The sequence below is a fragment of the Lissotriton helveticus genome, chromosome 2_1, assembly GCF_964261635.1.
Source record: "Lissotriton helveticus chromosome 2_1, aLisHel1.1, whole genome shotgun sequence".
NCBI lineage: Eukaryota > Metazoa > Chordata > Amphibia > Caudata > Salamandridae > Lissotriton > Lissotriton helveticus.
Window position 1 is genome coordinate 1,406,223,972 of NC_136059.1, and position 20,363 is coordinate 1,406,244,334.

The window sequence follows — 20,363 nt, forward strand, 5'->3', positions numbered from 1 at the left end:
GAAAGGATGGAGGAAAAAGATCAAAGATGGAAGGGCAAACCGATGGATGAAAGAGTGAAAGGGTGGCTGGATGGATGAAAGTATGAAGATAAAAAAAAAAGAGTAAAAGAATACATGAAGGGGTGAATGGATGCATGTTTGGATGGATGGAAAGGAGAAGAGATTGACTGATCATTGTATAAATTGACAGAAGGATGAAAGGATTGAAGGATACAAGGTAGGAGAGTTACATGATCGAGGAAACCCCCCCATGTAGGGTCAGACTTGCTGGCTTTTTATATACTCTGAATAAAGATATGCTACAATTGGGGGGGGGTATAATTTTTTGGCTACTCCTTTGTGCTGCAGGCTTGGATTTTGCAACTAATTATGACCTAATTCACCAGATGGCCCCATTAATAAAGGTTCTGCAGCATTTCCCCCAAAGGTGAACACTTGAACGAGGGTGCATGGGGCTGTTCTAGTAACATTTTATTTAGTACTTCCTACCCGCGGCAATGCTCAATGTAGAAGATAAAGGCTGCGTGTTGGATTTTGTTTCCTCATCGTGGCGCTGCCCTCGCGGCCTTCTCTGAAAGTCATGTTTCGGAAACGATATGCAACGAAGCCACAACAGCATCTTCCCTCTGAAACGGTCTTCCCTCAGGAAGAAGCTCCGAGACCCCGCAGCACAGGTGGATGCGTCACCGGGGTCTGTTAATGCCCGCATTGTTTCACGCCTCTGCTCCCAGCAGCGCTGCACAGTTCACGCAGCAGCAGCTTCCGCCGGCAGTCCCTGGGGAAATGACGTCTCTTTCCGCAGGGTGAGGCACGCTCTCGGGTAAAGAGCTGACCGTGGCCAAAAGCCAAATTTGTTAAAAATGGGATCTTTTATTTTTTATTGTATTTTTATTTTATGTATTGGTTGGTTAGTTGAGTGCTCGATTACTTTTTACGACAGGATTGGTTACTACGGTGGCATAGAATGGTAGATCCGGGAACAGATTGAAACAAGCGTCACAGGATCGACATCCAATGGGAAACTGACAAGTGCTCTCTCAGCCAATCGCATGGCAATGTTTTAAAAGCACTGGGTAGAGAGTATTTGGGCTGTTAGGAGACGTGGGAGGGCGGGGGCTGCCCACGCATGCGCAACATGCGCCATTCGCGAGCCCGGAGCTAAAGCGAAGTGCGTGAGCCGAAGTCCCGGGTCCCAGGAGGGGGCCCGGGTGAAGAGCAGCGGATAGTACGGCGGGGCTCCCATGCCTAAGGGGAGAGCCCCGCATCGTGCTGCCAAAGGACCTGGAGTACAGAGATGAGGTAAGGGGGGGGGGGGAGGGTGCGCGTTTGTGTATGCAGTGTGTGTGCGTGCGTGCGCCTGTGTGTGCCTGCCTGCGTGTGTGTGTGTGTGAGTGTGGCTGTGTGTATGTGTGCGCGCGCGACTGAGAGAGGCATGGCGGCATGGCTGACTTCCTGGGAATCGGAGATAGGATATGTGCACGGCGCCGGCCTGGGCGTGCGCGCCCACGAGGTGCAATCGGTGCGCGTGTCCGAACCCTGTCTCAGATTCCCAGGAGACTGATAACAATAGTTGTCGAGCTAGACGCATGTTACGCATGCGCACTCTAGCTCGACCTAAAAATAACTGATTGATCTAGATTACATAGCATTTGTAAACTTTTAACGGATTAGCTACAATGTGATTTGTCTTCTTTGTATCCTAGAACACTGGTACTTTGGCGATCTTTAGGGACTCTTAACAAGCAATATGGTATGGATGTTATAGGAAATGTATTTACTATGGGAAACAACCTGTCAGACACTGATACGGATAAGTATAAAGCAATTGAAGTGCAGGATACTCACGTTTTTTGGGCATCAATGGTGCATGAAGAGTGAATGTCTGTGGGATCTGCAACTAAACTTTGTCAATATGTGTGGTTTGATATTGTATCTTCTTCAATGTTTCGGTTTACAATACATTTTAAACATATAAAAACTGGCTTGGGGAAAAATAAACTACTTAACCTCATTGATAAGCTACTAAACCTCAGTAAGTCAACTGTTAATCTAATTAATTGTTTCTTTAACAATTGCCTTTTTGGTCCACAGGGGTAACATGGAAGCTTTAGTTTTTCTCACGTTCTCTTTTTCAGAAACCTTCAAAAAAGAGACAAGTGCAAACCAAAACACTAATAGAGTTACCTAAAAGCAACACATAGTTTGAAATATAAACAGGAATCTAAAAGTAAATCCACAGGCCTTGGCCTGTGGAAAACGTGTAATATTTTACTTGGCATAAGCTGCAGCCAATTTGGCTGTGGTATCCATTTAGGTTTCCTTCATATTTCTCCTATCCTCTGCTGCTCGTCTTTTTCTGTGCCTGTGCTGTCTATTTTAGTTGTCTTCCTGACTCAGCTAAAAGTAATATGCATGCTAAAGAGTTTGTAGCTGCCAGAACACCTGGTCTCAGACTCAACTATCAATCTCTTAGTGTTGACATAAGCACTCCTGCTCCCCCTCCCACTTTGCTGACTAAGTGATTTCCTATCATTCCATGTTTTTCGGTAATTATTCCTGTGTATGCTTGTGCCTTCTATTTCTAACTACATGCTTACCAGTGCAGGAAACTCTGTATATAAGCACCATGGTCTGTGTATTCAAGCCACTATGGACATGGTCGCACTCATATGTGAATAAACTTTTTATTTTGAATTCCAGCTTCAGTGTCAACCTCTATTTTGTTAGTCTAAGGACCCGTGGACAGAGAAGGGAACCCTGCACCGGTGTGCTTCTTAAAAAAGAAAATTTGTGCACAACGTGGGTCCTCATTGGAGAAGCGGCCGCCCAAAGGAGTGGTCTTGACAAAGAATGGAATTCTACTGAGGAGACGTCCTGCATGAGGAAACCCTTGTCTTTCCAGTCAAAGTGATTTTTCGGTTTTCTTGATCTGACCCTCCAGGTGGTAGCCGGTCCCGACTGAGGTTTCATTTGGCGCAAGTATTTGCAGTGACCATTAGGTCGACCAAGACATTGGCAGTTGGAGGTTGGAGACTCTTGTTTGTTAAGGTCGCTGAAGCTGCACTCTTAATTTGCGTCGCCAAGATTCTGGTTTTGTTTGTTTGCTTTATTTTTTGCAAAAAAATAAAGGCAGGTAATGTGGAAAATTTTCTCTACTTTTGAATATATTGGATAGGTAATATTTTACTCAAATTTGGTAGCATGCCTGTTCCCAGCAAACTCTGTACGCTGTGTTGCTGTCTTGGAGGTACCAAAATGGATTTAGAAAGTAGTCAGCCGGCTGCCCCAGAGGGGACACCTAATAGGCATATGTACATTAAATATGGTATTTCTTCCATAATGTATAGTACACTGTGGAACAAATATACGAAAAAGGATCCTGATTTACGATGGCCTGTAAATGGGTCATTATACTTTAAAAAGATTCAATATTTAGAGCAGTGTTTGTTTAAATGTAAGAGTCGACAAGATATGTTTGTGTACGAATGTGGGAGACAGAAGTGCAAGAGAGAGTGAGGAAAGAAGAAGCTATAGCAGAAAAAGAGCAGCGTAAAAAGATATATCAAAAAGCATTGAAATTGGAAGATAAGGAAATCAAAGACAAAGAGGAAAGGGAGCGTTGTTTAGAGGTAACTGGCCAGTACCCTATTAGGTGCCCTATTTATCCCATACTTAATAAACCTCAAGTGATTCAATCTTGTTAGCTAGACCTTGACGCCCATATAAATTCCCTAGTGCCCCTGAGAATGAGGTTTCTGACGAGGACCATTTGTCTTCAAATGAAAAAGATAAAGATAAGCAAGGTGGGTGGCTAATTCGCTCTAGTTTGACCAAGGAAGAGAAAGATAATTTACGGGACATTGCCAGAGTGGAAGCGCGTAAGATTAGTACAGCAACGGACCTCACAGTTACAGTTCAGACTTGGGAAGATGCCAAACTGTTTTTTTTTAAAGAAAAATTCATTTGGGAGGTAATATATGGTTGGCGGCATATTTTTAATGCGAGAGAACCAAATGATATGAGTACCGATTATAAACAGTTAGGAGATGGGACTTTCCTTTTTCCAAACCTACCTGATATGATTAGATGGGTGGTCCAATTACGAGATGACACATTGCGTTTGCGAAAGGAGTAAGAATTAGCTAGGAAAAATAAAGTTGCAGAAGCACTTCAATCTCGGGCAAAGAAAGTAGATGCTTTGGTGGATGCGAATAAACCTAGTAGTAGTGAGTCAAAGCCTCAGATGATGCAAAGGGATCTTTTATTTACAATTGGCTCTATACCCCTTGGAGTAGAGCAGATGTTATGGCTCTTAAAGCTGCTTTGCCTGATCCGCGGAAAAATCCTGCCGCTTTTTATGAAGAAGTGGCTCCTGCATTATGACCCAGCCAGATATTGATATGTTTTTGGATTTATTTTGCCCCCTGATATGTGGAGAACAATTTGGAAGGTGGACAATATTGCAGCTTATGGTGATACTTGGGTGCATTTAGAGGAAATAGATGTGGCCAGAGAGCCTGCGCAGAAACCGCAACAGGTGATATTAGATCTTCCCAAAGCTATTGTAACTAAGTTGAAGACTCTCATACCCCCTAAGAAATAGAATGGACCACGTTAGCGTCCTGTAAACAGAAAAAGGATGAGTTAGTTTCTGACTTCTTTTCAAGGTTTGAGGAAACATTCCATGATTTCAGTGGTCAGTCATTGGCCGATGATACAAGTAGGCATTTCTTTGTTGATAAATTTGTCGCTAATATGATACCAGAAATAGCTAGTCGCATAAAGGCCAGCAAGAGTTCTTGGACCACGCCTTCCCCAGTTTCCCTTTTGACTATGGCCCAATATTATGAGCAATAGGAAGCAAAAGGCAGGGAGGATAAGAAGGTTAAGGAATTAAAGACAAAAGTTATGTTGGCTCAAGTATATGGTCCACCATTTAGGGGAGGTGGAAGAGGCGGACGCTCAATGTATACACCTGGAGTGTCCCCTCTTCCTCAAGCAAATGTTTCCCCTGATACTGGGCATTGGCATTCTAAGTGCCCTCTTTTGCAAAGTCAGCAGTACCACCGGGAAAGGGGAAGTGTGAGAAGACGCCCATGGAATTCATAAAACAGAGGAGGTACAGGAGTTCACCCCAGATCTGAAGCAGTTGAACAAGGACCAAATTACTCTAATACTTTTGATAGACGAAATCCATATCAAATGTCTGATTATTCTGCTGATGCTCTTGCAGGTTCAGATTAAGCAAAGGGATGCCTAGGATGGGGTAAGGGACTGGTTGAGGTGCCAGTAGATTAAATGGGTCCTTATGTTGATGCAAGCATCTTGGGATCTACTGATCCGTTTCTGGTTGACACAGGGTCTGCCTGTAGTACTCTGTCTAAAATTGGTTCCTATTGCTCTCCTTTCCGGCACAATGATAACATCGATAGGATTCGATGGGACACATTCACCTCGTCATAAGCCACGGTGGTCATGTGCTCATAAGCATAAGAAAATGTCTTAGCTTATGCCAAAAGGGCCGTCAATGGAAAACGTGTATTTAACTTGGCATAGGCTGCAGCCATTTTGGCTGTGGCATACATTTAGGTTTCCTTCATAATTCTCCCATCCTCTGATGCTCGCCTTTTATCCTGCCTGTTCTGTCTATTTTAGTTGACTTCCTGACTCAGATAAAAGCAATATGCATGCTAAAGAGTTTGTAGCTGCCAGAACACCTGGTCTCAAACTCAACTGTCAATCTCTTAGTGCTACCATAAGCACTCCTGCTCCCCCTTTGCGGACCAGGTGATTTCCCATCTGCCCATGTTTGTCGGTAACTATTCCTGTGTATGCTTGTACCTTCCATTTGTAACTACATGCTTACCAGTGCAGAAAACTCTGTATATAAGCACCATGGTTTGTGTATTCAAGCCACTATCTCCTGGAACATTTGAGGGTGTTGTAAAGACGTGGTCTCACTCATGAGTGAATAAACTTGGTATTTTGAAGTCCAGCTTCAGTGTCAAGTGTGCTCCTTAAAAAAAGCACATTTCCACAGGCCCAGCTCAGCCTTTGCCAACCTCCGACAGGCTCTCCCTTGATCTAGCTTTTATTGCCTGTTCTTAAGTGCCCTGTCTCTGCAGTCCCACTAGAAGTCTTGGTGAACTGACACTCCTTTTTTTAAACATATAATCACATTTCCCACCATTGCATGTATTAAGTAATTGTAGGCAAACCTTGAAAAACCTGCAAAGATTTTATCTTATTTTTGTAAACATGAAATCATTACTTTAAATAAAAAAAAACAAGGCAATGTTTTGGAATGGACTGAAAAATCAACCATGTAAAATGTATAGTAAGAATAACGACTGCTTATATACTACTCACTTGTAGAACACATTTTATTTCACGATGAAGAGGAGTTCAAACTTTTTCAACTATTCCAAGATTTCACATCGCTAGTATTTAATGTTCTAGACAATATGCATTTTTGCTGATAAATCTATTCAGTGTCTTTCACCTTTACCTAATGGGAGAATTGCAGTGACATGTCACTGTACCCTCTATGATATTTAGTGACCAGTGGAAGCCTTTTGACCTCTTACAGCTAAGTCTAAAATATTAGGAGAACCAATCTTTGCAAAAGGATCATTTTCCTGTTCAACACAGCATTAAGATTAAAATACATAATGTTTAATACATTGATGTGATTAACACAATTATCTGTCAAGATAGTAAACAACCAGACCCTTACAATACATTCTAGTTTTAGTGAATAATAAATGTTAGGTTTAACATATTTAGCAATTACCTGCATTTGAGAGTTGCCCTTCTTGTGCTTGAACACATCGTAGTTCTTCAATGGTTTCTTTTAAGGAATCCCTTTCGGATCTTAATCTCTGGAAAGGCAACGAGAATGTGTTACAATAAAAAGAACACACATGCCGCTGAATGCAACATTAAATATTGTTCCACAGAGGATTTATCCTTAAACTATTAATTTAGAATGTCTGGACTCCCAACAAACACATAGTGCCACTCACTAATTAAACTGGGCTTTTTCTCAGTAATGAAAATAAACCATAGGAATTTCAGTTCAGTATTAAGGTGCTAGGTGAGGGAACAGCATCTGTGAAGTACATGTTTTAGTTTGCTGAAAGGCAAGTGGCTTACTTTATAGCAGGATCTACGAACAACAAGTTCTTCAAATCTAAGACATATGTCAATTCAAAGAAACTGGATACTTACACGACTATAATTTTGCAATATGGAACTCTTCTTATTTCACATGCGTTACATTATTCTGGCTTTCAGTGATTGGGTCAGGAAGTCCTGACTTAGTAAAGCTTTTCTTTTGGGGTTTTTTTTTTTTGATTTTAACAGTAGCTTTAATTAGGAGTTACGTGTTGCAATATGTAATAATTTCACTCCAAAAATTATTGAAGAATTCCATATAATGGGACTGCTTCTTTATTCAATACTAAACTTTGAGAACCCACTTCAATACACTATGAACAAGTCACATTTCAAGTGTCAACTATGTATTCAGGTATAAACAATTATTCAATCTCCCCTTTGCTTGGTAAAACATACCCAGTTATCTCCCTCCTCTTTCCCCTTTAATCACAAAGACACGCTTATTTTACAGGTTTTTCGTTTTCACAGGTAGACTGTAATACGTTTGCTTGCCATGGTTCAGGCATACATTGGGTATACATAAGAACAGCATCACAGATCCCGGTCTTTTGGGGGAAAATTGTTCTTGATTGGATATCAAGTATTTTATAAAAGGCTTGTCACAAATTCAGCACAGATATGAAGCTTGCGCATGATCTCTTCACACACTTGAAACATCTACATAAGTATGGTGCGTTTCTTTCTTTCTTCCACAGTCCTGCAAGATCAAGCTTAGGGAAATGGAATGTTCTCAACTTAATTTTGTGATAATGGAAAAAATAAATCTGCTTACTTTTTCATAGCAGTGTTCCCAACTGTGTCGTGCAGTACCACGATGACTTGACACCTGTGCACTGATACCAGTTTCTTTGCTTCCGTGCCTTATGTAGCGAATACGGAGCTCCACTCCTGTTTTTCAGTTTACTGATGACTTTTATTGATTTTACAGCGTGATATGGAACGATGTCCCAATCGAAAAAAGGTTTCAAGCCATGCCGTGACTGCAGGGAACAGACGTTTGTCATGGGCTACCACAAGGTGGGTCTTTGGGGTCGAGCTCAGGGGGGCACAACTCATGTGATAAGTACACCCTCATTCGCCCAAAGGTAGTCCAACACCAGGAGGTGAAGTTATGTTTTTGTTTTTTTTTGTTTTTTTTGTGAAAACCTTTATTGTGCATTGGTAAAAGAACAAATACGGGCCCACAACCATCAGGCCGGCCACGGATACTGTTAAAGCACCAGGGCATGCAATATGGCGACACAGACACATAGTAGTACCATAAACGAGCATTAAAATTACACAGCAGATCATCACGATACCATGCCTCAGGAGCTATGAAGGTTAATTTTAAATGTTACGTTGCAACTATTAAGGGCGATTTTCAGTTTTAAATTGAAAACAAAAAATACAAACTACGAAAGCAGAGTCTGTGGAGGCGTGACAGAACATTAGTGACCGAGTCACCATAAAGTTTAACAACCCAAAAGGCAAGTCTTTCCAGGCGGCGTGGCGGATCAAAGCATATGCAGCAGGGTATCAGAATCAACAACCTAGCCAAGGAACACCGCCACCCGCCTGCCGGCAGCCCCAAACACAGACCCAGATAGAATAAAGAAAGAGAAACAAAACAAAGAGACAAAAAGGCACCATAGAAACTAAAACCAAGAAACGAAAGCCCCATCCCCCGTCCCCCCACCCTACACGCATGCAGAGGCTACGGCCTACCCCCCCCCAGCAGTGTGTCTGTCGCCCAATAAACCCGAAATATAGAATAAGAAAGAAGAAGAAAGAAAAAGGAAAGAAGTACAAAAATACTGAAGTATGAGAGTAAGAAAGGAATAACCTAAGCTAATACTCCCATAGAGTACCGAAAATCTGAGGAGGGTCAGAACCAATTAATCCCGGACTCCACCGCCCGCACAGAGCTCCCACCCCACCAGCCAGGATCAACAACAGGACATATCAATTACAACCTTTGGTGGGGAAGAACATGGCAAACAGCGAATTAAAATATATCAGGAAAGCGTTTCAGTCCGGGTCTTCGCCAATAAAACGAACAAAATTAACGGGAAGAACACCATCAACCCTGGCCCGAACGTTGAAAATCCACCAAACATGGCCACTGCTGAAAGCTCACCGAAAGCAGAACAAAGGAACAAGATGGCCGCCCCCCACAAAGAAGAAGCATAAAAGAATGAGATGAATGTTTCCAGTTACCAAGCAGTCCAGGGTCCAAAAAGACAAGCCTCCCCACGATCACAGGATGAAACACTCGTCCCCGATGTGGGAATGAGGCTCCGGAGGCAAAGGCAGCCAGGAGGACCAACACCTGAGAGGCCGGCAAGCGAAACAATAGTAGCGATGGCAACTGCAGAGTCTCAGTTCTCAGAGTGGGGGGAAACAGTGTAACTGCAGCCTCGTCGGTAGATGAACACAACCCATGATAGTCAGGTACAGTCCGCTTCACTGTAGACATAAGTGGAAACAACGTATCCATTGCAGGAGTAAGTGGAGGTAGCAGGGAGCTAGAACGCCTCGGTCGCCCCAGTGCCGATGTAACATCCGCGATCTTCCGATCCAGCTCTCGAGTGTGTCGCAGCAATGTAGCCCTTAAGTCGGCAAGAGCTGACAGGATGTCGCCGCAAGTCGGGACCCGCTGCGGTCCCAGCCAGTCCGCGTTATGAGCGGACGCCGTCGGATCTGTACATCGTTCAAGACCAGGCAGAAGATCACGCCCTGGGGACAAGGAAGCACTCATCTCCTCGTCATGGAAGACCGGCGCCATCGCCACTCCGACAAGGAATCCACAATAGCAGGATTGAGGCGACATCGATACCTGGGAACTTCAGTCCGGGGCGCCGGCAAGAGCACGGCTCGGAATCCAGAGCGGCGCTCAGCGAGCCCCCGCACCTCAGTGAAGGGAGGCGACCAGCAACCGAGAAGGCGCGCCAAGATGGAGGCTGCTCAGCCCAGCAGCAGCGGAACAAAGAAAAGCGATGCGAGAAGGGAGCCCGCCATACCAGTATACACTTAAGCCAGGTAGGGAATCTCGCCTCACCGGTAAGGATGTATACCAACTCCCTCCATAAGCAACAGCGCTACCTCAAGTGTCCGCGCCTCTTCAGATCTGCTAACCGACAACGTTACATCAGCGCCCAGCGGCGGAGATCAGCACAGGGTCCAGGGGCAGCCACGGAGGATAGCCAACGAAGCGAGTTCTCCATGAAATAAGCAGGCAGAGACCTCGGAAGAACGCGGCCGAAAACTGCGCGATTAATCCGCCGTTACATCGCGACACAGGCACAGGATAAACAGCAGGATGTCGATGCAGGAGTGGAAGGCTCGCGGAGCCGGGAGCGTACACGTCCGTCCTGTCGGCCATCGTGGCTCCTCCCCCTCTTTTGGGGTTAACTATACGCAAGGTTTATGACTTCAAGGAGAAGTTTACAAAAGCACGGTGAATCACCTCTACTTTCTGAATATTTCTGACATTAAGTAGCATTAATATGTAGTAGAGTGTAGAATATCCAATAAGAAGCACGATTCTTTCGTTCTATTTTTCCTCTAGTTGCACCCCATATATGTTCATGATTCGTCTCATTACCACAAGATTGATGGACAAATCATCTGGCTTAGATGGTCTTGTTAGATATGTCTCAACTTCTTCTCGTGTTAACTCTGCGTCTGCCTGATAACATACGTCACTGACGGATTCCTCTGCGTCTTCCTGGTCTAGGTCTGGAGAGCTCTCCACTAAGTGTAGTTGTGGATCTAATTTTTGAGGCAGTGGATCTGGCGTGGGAAAATGTCTCCTTTTTCTCCAACTATACATCTGACTCTCTAGCACCCCCGCCCCCCAACTTTATTTCGGATTTTTATGTGAGGCAATTTAGGAGTTAATTTCCTCTTCTGCCATTTTGGCTTCAAGTCTACATTTTTTTGTCTACACATCAACCACTCCCCTTTCGACCATGTATGTATGCTATGTTGTAGTGTTTGACTGCTTTTCTTTATCTTTCAGCTAGTCATTGTCATCTGTCAGTGTCAAGCAAGATAGTCGTTTTCATCACATGGACACCTTTGGCTGCTGATTCTTGTGTTGAATCCTTTGGCCTTTTGATCATTGGTGTTTTTGAGAAAGGCTTAGTCTTTTCTTTGTTGCAGTCCAACGTTTCGGCTTCCAGAGGCTTTTGTTCCTTAGGCACTGTTTGGTTATGCTGTCTCAATCTTGTAGGAATGTTTTTCCATATCGCAAAAGATGTGTTAATGTCTTTGGGAATCATAAGTTTGATATCTCGATTCTAGAAATGTTCCTCCTAGTGCGCCCTTGGTACCCCTCTAGGTTTTCTGATTTCTCCTAATGTCTCCTCATTGGGTAAGCCATATTCTGCTAAGCTGTTTCACAGTGCGCACACTTGTTTCTTTCATATATTTAGAGCCTTAGGTTTTAAGTGGCAGCCTGACTTGTAGGTTTCAGACGTATGGTCCTTTTGGAGACAGAGGTGACTTACCTTTTGACCTTCTGACTACACAATCTTTCAGTGGCCTTTTGGGCTGAATTTAAATGGATTAGTTTACATGTCATTTGCTGAAAAGGTAGCAAGAAGGCCTATTGTGAAATAGAATGCTCACAAAGTATATTCTGACACTCCCACATTCAAAGGTTCTCCAGAAAAAACACCTTCTCTTCAAGTTGCCTTCATCTCCTTCTCAACCTTTTTCTCAGTCCCGGCCTTCATTTCCAAATAGCTTCTACATCGTATCTGGACTTGAACCACTCCGCAGCTTTCTTCTTTTCTGAACACAACAATGGAAGATGAAAGCGATACCTTGGGGTACCTGTGAGCTTAAGCTTGATATCGTATAGCCTCTGCTTTGTGCAACATCCAAAAGGAAAAAACTGTACCGACTCAGGATATCCAGACTCAACAGTTGGATGGCAGAATGCAACACATTTGATTCTGAATGATTCATGCTGCATAATAGAAGTTTTCTTTTGTTTAATTATTAGAAATGCTTATATTTTTCAATTTTTGTACAAACATACATAGGTGAAATGACATTCCAGGGGGCGGACTATTTGGTTGCCTAGACACAAAAGTAAGACTGATCATACTAACTGTAAACAGCATGAAACAACCTGGAATAGACAACCTGTAAACCTGAAGGAACAGTTCAATTTAAAAGTTTCACTGTAAATTCTGGTGGTAATTGTTCCTGCTGACTATAAAAACAGCTAGTTTATGTGAACATTTCTCACAATGCATATTATATCAGCTGAACGGTTAGCACCTGAATGTACATTGTAGGGTGCGCTAATGTTAACCATGAAGGCATAGCTAGGCTTTTCGATTGAGAGTCTCACACATTTCCAACTGAGGCGGTTGTGTTTTGCAACAATATTGCACATCTAGGGGATTACGCAACCTTTAAATACTAAACTTAAATACAGTAGATTTAGGACCAAACAGGATGTCCTGGATAGGAGCTGCATAGTATCCCAATACACTATATGTTGTTTCACAAAATACTGGGCCTAGACGAATTACAAGTCCTTGGGTATGCAGCATTTTCTTCATTGTTATAAAAGGTATCCATTATCATGAGCTCAAATATGGGCTCAAGTATTTGAACCAGGTTCTGGATAAACGCATGTATTCAGAGGTAGAACTCATCTTAATCAGTATAGGTATTTGAGTAATTTGTAGGGACCCTATCAAATGATCTCTGTGGCTAGGATGGCATATTAGATTAAGATCTTCCCATAACACACTTTTTATTTGAAAAATGTAATAAAGGAGGAGCCCTTGATGTGGAAATTATTACTAACCACTAATTATGGGAGAAAACAGTTGGACACTCTCTGTACATTATATATTTTGATGTGGTATGAGGAAAACATTGATTACTTTGCAATTAACATTGAGCCTTAATAAGAAAATAAACCAGCAACTTTAGTTCTGCAGTATTGGAATCTTTCATAGATTCACATGCTTGACTCATGCATCGTCGTCTAGATGGGTGTTTCCAGTACCATAAAATAGCAACAGAATGTTAAAGATGGAGCATAAAGGACCTAGGCCCTTCAATTTTGCAACCTATTATAGTCTATTTAAAAAAGAGACCAAACAGACTTCGGCCAATAGGATGCCTGGCCCTCTAGAACACTCGTGGGAAAAGTTCCAGTCCCTCAGATTTTCCATAGCACAAGGGAAATGTGAGCCTCTTAAGGTCGGAGAGTGGGTTGCATATAAATCTATGAAAGGCTCCAATACAGGAGAACTACAGTTACAAGTAAGCAATGTATTTTCTTACTCCTGTATTGGAACTTTCATAGATTCATATGCTTGAATCAGAATATAAAGCAGTAGTGAGACACATTGTCCTGTGAGTGGTTAGGAATACAATTCTATAGAGATATCCCCTTTTAGAAAATATATCCAAACATAGAATTAACAAAAACATAACCATGAACATATTTCATGATACGAGGTTAAACATATGAAATCATTTCAGTAAGAAGTTAGGAAAAAAACATTATATTATAGGCAATGCGTGAAACTAGCAAGAGGGAGGTGGGAAGAAAGAGGTAGCTCACTGTTACCAGAAAAGATGTCTTCGAATCGCTTGGCCTACTGCTACATCCCCTTAAGCAGTGGAGTCCAGGCAGTAGTGTTGAATAAAGGTATGCATATTCTTCCAGGTAGCAGCTCTGCAAATGTCCTGGAGTGGCACACCAGCCAACAGTGCCATTGAGGTTGATATAGTTCTTGTAAAGTAGGCATTCACTGACGTTTGTAATGGTTTTCCTGCTGGTTGGTGACAGAAGTGAATTGCAGCAGATATCCATCTAGCTATGCTCTGGAAAGGGGTTGTCCCTTCAGTGGTCCGCTATAATCCACAAACAACTGGTTAGATGTATGAAAGCTCTTGGTCCTATGTAGAACGTGATGCATCTCTTGATGTCCAAAGAATGAAGAGCCCTTACAGCCGGTGTTGAAGGATCTGAAAAGAAGGTGGAAGTCCAAAGGGACTTTAGGGATAAACTTTGGGTTCATACCAAGGAATACCCGGTTATCTCTAAATTGTAGGAAGGTTTCTTTTATAGAGAGGGCTTGAATCTCATTGACCCCTCTTGCAGATATCAGGGCCACAAGGAGAGCAACATTTTAAGGGCAAGTACTTTAAATATGCTCTATAAATGGCCTCCAATGGGTATTTCATGAGTAGTGACAGCACTGTGTTGAGATGCCATGATGGAGGAGAATATCTGACTGGAGGGAAGACTCTAAATAAGCTATTGAGGAACTGTTTGATTGTTCTGGATGACCATAAAAAGGGTGGCCTGGGAGATTGTCCGATTCGAGATATGGGTGACAGGTAAACTCTGATCGATGCAGGAGCTAAACCTGAACATGTTCAAAAGTGCAATAGGTATGGTAATATCTGTTAAGGTGAGGAAAACAGGGGAAGTATGCGCTGCTGTTGATACCATAAACAAATCTCTTCCACTTGTGAGAATAGGTTTTGTTAGTACTGTCCATTCTGGCCCTGGAAAGCATCTTCCTACATTCTGGAGGGATGTTTAGACAGGCAAATTCATTGTACTCAGGAGCTAAGCCGATAAGTGAAGAGATTCGGGGTTGGCCCTAATTCAGTGTCAGGAGATAAGATAAGGTGAGACCTTCAATCGCACATGGGATTTCTTTAACAGAAGGAGAAGCCCTGCAAACCAATGCTGGCGAGGCCACATTGGGGCTATCATTATCATGCTGCAATCTTCATCTTCGTGAGAACCTTAGGAATCAGGGGATGGGTGGAAAGGCGTAAGCAAAGATTCCAAACCTTTCCATTGAAAAAGCAATCCCCCATGATCCCGGATGGTGATCCCAGCTTGCACAGAATTAGCATTTGGTGTTCTGGGGTTCGCAAAGAGGTAGAGATTGGGTTTTCCCCACTGTGAGAATATGTGTTTGATTGTCTCCTGATCCAGTTCCCACTCATGACAGGATAACCTCAATCTGATGAGTCTGTCCGGTATCTCGGTTTGCTTTCCTGGGACATGCTCTACTCGCAGATGGTCCAAGTCCAGATGTCTTGCGACTATTGAGAGAGGAGAAGTAATCTCGTACCTCTTTGTTTGTTAATGTAGTGCATCGCTGTTGTATTGTCTGTTCGTATGAGAACCTCCGAGTTCTTTATCTTGGGGAGGAAAACCTGCAAGAGAGGATGCACTGCCATGAGCAAGAGCAGACGGATTTAAAAATGCTGGTACGGCTTATGCCACTGACCTGTAGATCTTCAAGGTATGCTCCACATGCTTCCAAGGAAGCAATGGTGGAAATGACCAATGGAGAGGGTTGAGCAAGGAGTGACTGAGAGGTGAGTCTGTAGTATCCACCAAGATAGGGCTTCGATCGCAAACCTGTTGCTTGTACCCACTAGAGATCTAGTGCTTCATGGAGGGTTGCATCCTTAGAACGGAGGAATGTATGAGGACATCATCCCTAATAATGACTTGTAGAGGCATGATGAAAGAGATTCTTTTCTTCTGAATGGACTTTGCCTATGATATTAAGCTTTACTCGTCTTTCTGATGTGGAGCAGGCATTGTTGCTTATAGTATCTAGCGTTGCTCCCAAAAAGGTTATAGATCTTGATGGTTGCGGGCTTGACTTTTTCCAATTCAGAGAGCACCCTAGCTTGTTCAAAAGGGCAATGAAAGCATTTGCTGCTTTCTGTTTTGTGTGACTCGAATGCGCCTTGACGAGCCAGTCGTCTAAGTATGGGAACACCTGATGTTTGTTTCTTTAAGAAAGCAGCTACAGGAGCCACACGCTTTGTAAATATCTTGGGGGTCGACATCAGACCAAAAGGAAGAACCCTGAACTGGTAGTTGCTGCAGGCTACTATGTACCTTAGGATTCTCCTGTGGAAAGGATGGATGGGGATGTGAAAACATGCATCTTGCACGTGGAGAGTTGACATATAATCCCTATGGTTTAGCCCAAGAAGAATATCTTGTAATGTTATCACACGGAATAAATTTTTTTTGAGATATGTGTGGAGATACCTGATGTCGAGTATAGGCTGTCATTCCTTGCACTTTTGGCGAATCAGGAAGAAACGGGAATATAATCCTTTTTCTTGTGGCGAAAGAGGGACTCTATCACCCCGTCCAGAGCATGGTCTTGACATCCAATTTGACAAGTTGCAGATGCTTGGGAATGGAAGTGTGCAGTGTGTTTGATGGTGGGTTCTAAAATAATTTTAGGGTGTGGACGAATTAGTCTAATGTTATTTCTTGCCAGCGTTGGATGAACTGGGATAGTCTTGCTCCTAGTCTGAATGGTGAGGAGATAGGAGTAACCAGAGCCTGTGACCGGTCATTGGCGATGACTAGCGTCCTTTCTCGATGTGCTGCTCTACCTCTGGGCGTAGTTCTTTTGCATGTTGTAGGCCACTTGAGGTGGTTGTCGCTGGGAATATTGTGCACTAAACTGTTGGGAGGTAGATATGTAGGGGGGGATATCAGTATTGCTGATAACCTCCCCTATACGATGGCAAGCCTCTTCCGCTGCCCCCACGAAAGGGCATCCTTTTGAACTGGAGAGTTCCTAGCGACTTAGTTGTTTGTGTCCATTTCTATTGTCTGTAGGGCTTCGATGACATGCTTGCCGAAAAGGGTCTCTCCATCAAAGGGAAGATCTAAAAACTCATTTAGCACTTCAGGCCTAAAGAAGGTAGCACAGCGGAACCTGCGAGTTGCTTAAATGCAGTGGTGGCGATATCCGTGGCACAGTCTTTGATCTCTGCTAATGTGCGCTCCCCTAATGCACAATCTTGTTTGCTTCCATTTTTGCCACTTATCAAAGTTGATCTACATATGGGGTAATGTCAGCAGATAGCTGCTGATCATATCTTCCCAAAACAGCCAGAGAATTTGCTGCCCTAACTGTCAGCTCCAACGCTGATGAAAAAAGCTTGTGGATAGTATCAAAGCGTCTGCCCTCGTTGTTTAATGTGCATACATCAGTGTGGAGGTTTTTTTGGATCTTCATTGGGCTGCCTGCGTAATTACCGAGTTCGGCTTTGAATGGCCAGTTAGACAAGCTGGAAAATCTTCCGGGGCTTTATATTTCTTGTCGAGGCGCGGAAGAACCGCCAATACCGTTGCCGGATTTTTCATTACTTAAGCCCTCTTCCCAAATATAGTTGACAATGAGCCCTACACTTTTCTAAAAAGGCTCCTTAAAATCATATAAAAAACAGTCCATCTGCTTAGTGGGCATGTGGAGTGCAAATCTTTTAGCTGCCCTATACATCAAATTATGAAGTCCCCCAATATTTTCCGGTGGGGAGTCCACTGGGGTGGGTGATGGAGATGATGGCGTAGGGATGAGCTAGACATCCTCTTCCGTATGAGAGTCATGGAGTTCCCCTTCTTCTCTGTAATCATCAGAGGTAGCTGGATTATGGAGAAAGGCTGTCTGTGGTCTATGCATTACTGAGATAGGCAATAAGGAATAAGTACATATAGCTCTGCTATAATTGGGCAAAACGGGCTTCTGCCCCTTCTCTTCTATTCTCTCTAAGCGAGAGCCAGGACAAGAAGGGCTAGTGTGTGAAGAGGGAAAAGAAGGAGCAACATCCATGTTAGGGCCGAAGAATACACCTGAAGCCAATACCCATGCCCCTTCCATTGCGTTTGCTAGAGAAGAAGGGTTCCAGACAGAGGCAGGAAGAAGCCCTTGGCGAGTGTGGAGAAACACTCAACAGCAGGAGGAATAAGACACCATGCACCATTTTCCAACTCGCACCATTGCACCATAGCATGGCATGTTGAGTCCCTCATAAGGGGTACCATTGTGTCAGGAACAGATGGGAGAATAGATGCAAGGCAAGAACCCTGCAGGTCAAGGAGCAAGGCCACAGTGCATTCTCTAAAAATCTCCCAAAAAAACCAATGAGAACTTGAGGAAAAAGCGAAGAACACCGTTCAGCCACCAGCGTAGAAACCCAAAACGGCCAAAGAATAAGATGCTTCTCAAAAAACATCCAGGGAACACAACCGGTCAGCGACAGGTTAAGGGTGCAAGAAAAAAAAATACCTACTGGTGCCGGATCGCCTCACCGGATGCACACCCAAAGGCGACAAGTGAAAGGAAGAAGCCAACAGGCACCACCCTATAATGGCTCACACAAAAAAGAAATCAAGGAGACCATCCCAGGCCAAACTGAATACAGGGAGGAGGAAGAGGACAGTATAGTAAGCAATATATTAAGATTGCGCTCCACTTCGACTATCCCAGAAGCGGCATGAAGCAGAGACAGCTTGAGAGCCAAACAGATATTGATCATAAAATAGCATTTCAACCAAGGCGGACTGCACAGCCTCAGAGAAGCCAGAGGTGCGTAAACAGGCACACCGGTGAAGAGCTGCAGAGGGAGCCATGGTTCATCCAACAGAATCTGTGGTATTCATGCCACAACGAATCAGCAATTTAGCCGCCTGATGGTCATCCTGGACCATCTGAGTAAGTGTGTCCCCAGTTTCATCAGGGAGTGAAGGAAGAAGGCATGAGACCAAATCCCAAAATACATGAGAAAAATGGAACAAAATACAAGCGGTATTAAGAGAACGCAAAGCATCTAGACTTTTAGATTCCGCCTGGAGGGATGTCAGGCACGGCGCCAATGTCAGGGGAGGCTGAAGCCGCCTGAACCACAAAGCTGCGCAGAGTAAGCTGTTAGAAAAGACAGAGTGGGTCTCCAGGGGAAGAATAGTGACTATGAGCCATAGACCGTTCCCTGGAGGCCTTTGAAACGGGTTTAGCACAAGTGCCCAACAGAATATCCAAGAGGGCTTCACTGAAGTGGAGCACGGGTTCAGTCCTTATCTGGCCCAGATTAAGCACCTTAACTAGGGGATCAATGGCCACCTCCACAGAAGGAAGCTGCAACCCCAGAACCACAGCAACTCTCTGCAAAAACTCAGCAAAAGCCACGTTAGCCTTGGAAGCGAGGTTAGGTGGAGATAACAAGCCAGAGGATGGGTAAGAATCAAGCCCACTAGCCTCACATAGGTCAGACACCCAATGAAGCTTGGGAGGAGGCTGAAGAATGTCAGTTAACTAATAACTGACCTCCTTAAAAATACCTGTGTCCCAATGGGGAAACAGCAGGGGGCTTCTCTCAAAGTAGAGGAAGATAGCCCGAAAAGAACTGTCCCACCGACACCATCACAACGTCGAAGAGGTGACGCGTCGGGGAGGAGAGACAAAGTAGGGGTGATCAGTGCCGTCAACGCAGATGGCTGCGCAGACAGATCCAACACTAGCGTCACAGGTGGGAAACCTGAAGAGTGTGCACCAGAGTTGATAAGGGTTCAATCACGGATTCGGAGGGCCTCACCGACACCTAGTGAGGTCCGGCCAGTTTGGAGTCAGTCAAGGCTTCACCGACCTCCTTGGGGCCAAGGCACGCACCAGAGGGAGGCTAAGAACAAATGGCATGAAGGGAGAGATAGTATTCCCTCATCTGAGCCACAGTTGCCTTGGCTTCGGGAAACAGTGGAAGGCGTGTAACAGATTCTCGCTCTGACCCCGAAACCAGAGAAATGGGAGGTTTGTCAGGGACACCATGCATAGAAGGAAAAGTCAGGGAAGGCCGCGGTACTGACCGCCTACTGACAGGGTCTTGCATCGCTCCTACAACCTAGACGACTGAAGCTGAAGACATGACCCGCATCGTTTGGAGTCAAGGTGTGTGTTTCAGACACCACGTGCAAAAAGTAACGAGGGTGCAGGATCAACATAGTAGTACACAGGACCCCGAAAATTATGCAGAAAAAGCAAACTGTTTAGTCGACAACATCAAGATAGCCCAAAAATGGCCAGAGGTATGGCACTCCAGATACGCGCGGAAGGCTGAAAAGGACGAAACTCACAACAGCGAGCCGGGAGAGGGCTTATATGGACTCTGCAAACGTCACATCCGGTGGACGACGTCGTTATGAAGTCGCTCAATGGCCTCTACCGACATTCAGAGGTACTGCTTTAGAAATGTTTCTGGATCCAGTCTGGCGCCTGGGGATAATTCTAGGGTAAGGAATCTGCGGCTAGATGTCTCTGAAGAAATAGGTCTTTGTGCTGGAGTGGATGATTGTTTATACAAAAAGGTTTCTAGTGGCATAGAATAAA

General features: G+C 44.0%; 1 protein-coding gene across 3 annotated transcripts in view; it reads right to left on the reverse strand.

Moving 5' to 3' along the window:
* Positions 1 to 20,363, reverse strand: part of HOOK3 (hook microtubule tethering protein 3) — a 1,014,571-nt gene that overhangs the window by 344,797 nt on the left and 649,411 nt on the right. For all 3 annotated transcript variants that reach the window (XM_078676339.1, XM_078676338.1, XM_078676340.1), the window contains one exon: positions 6,794 to 6,881. In XM_078676339.1, the coding sequence (XP_078532465.1) occupies positions 6,794 to 6,881 (88 nt within the window). The remainder of the gene's footprint in view (positions 1 to 6,793; positions 6,882 to 20,363) is intronic.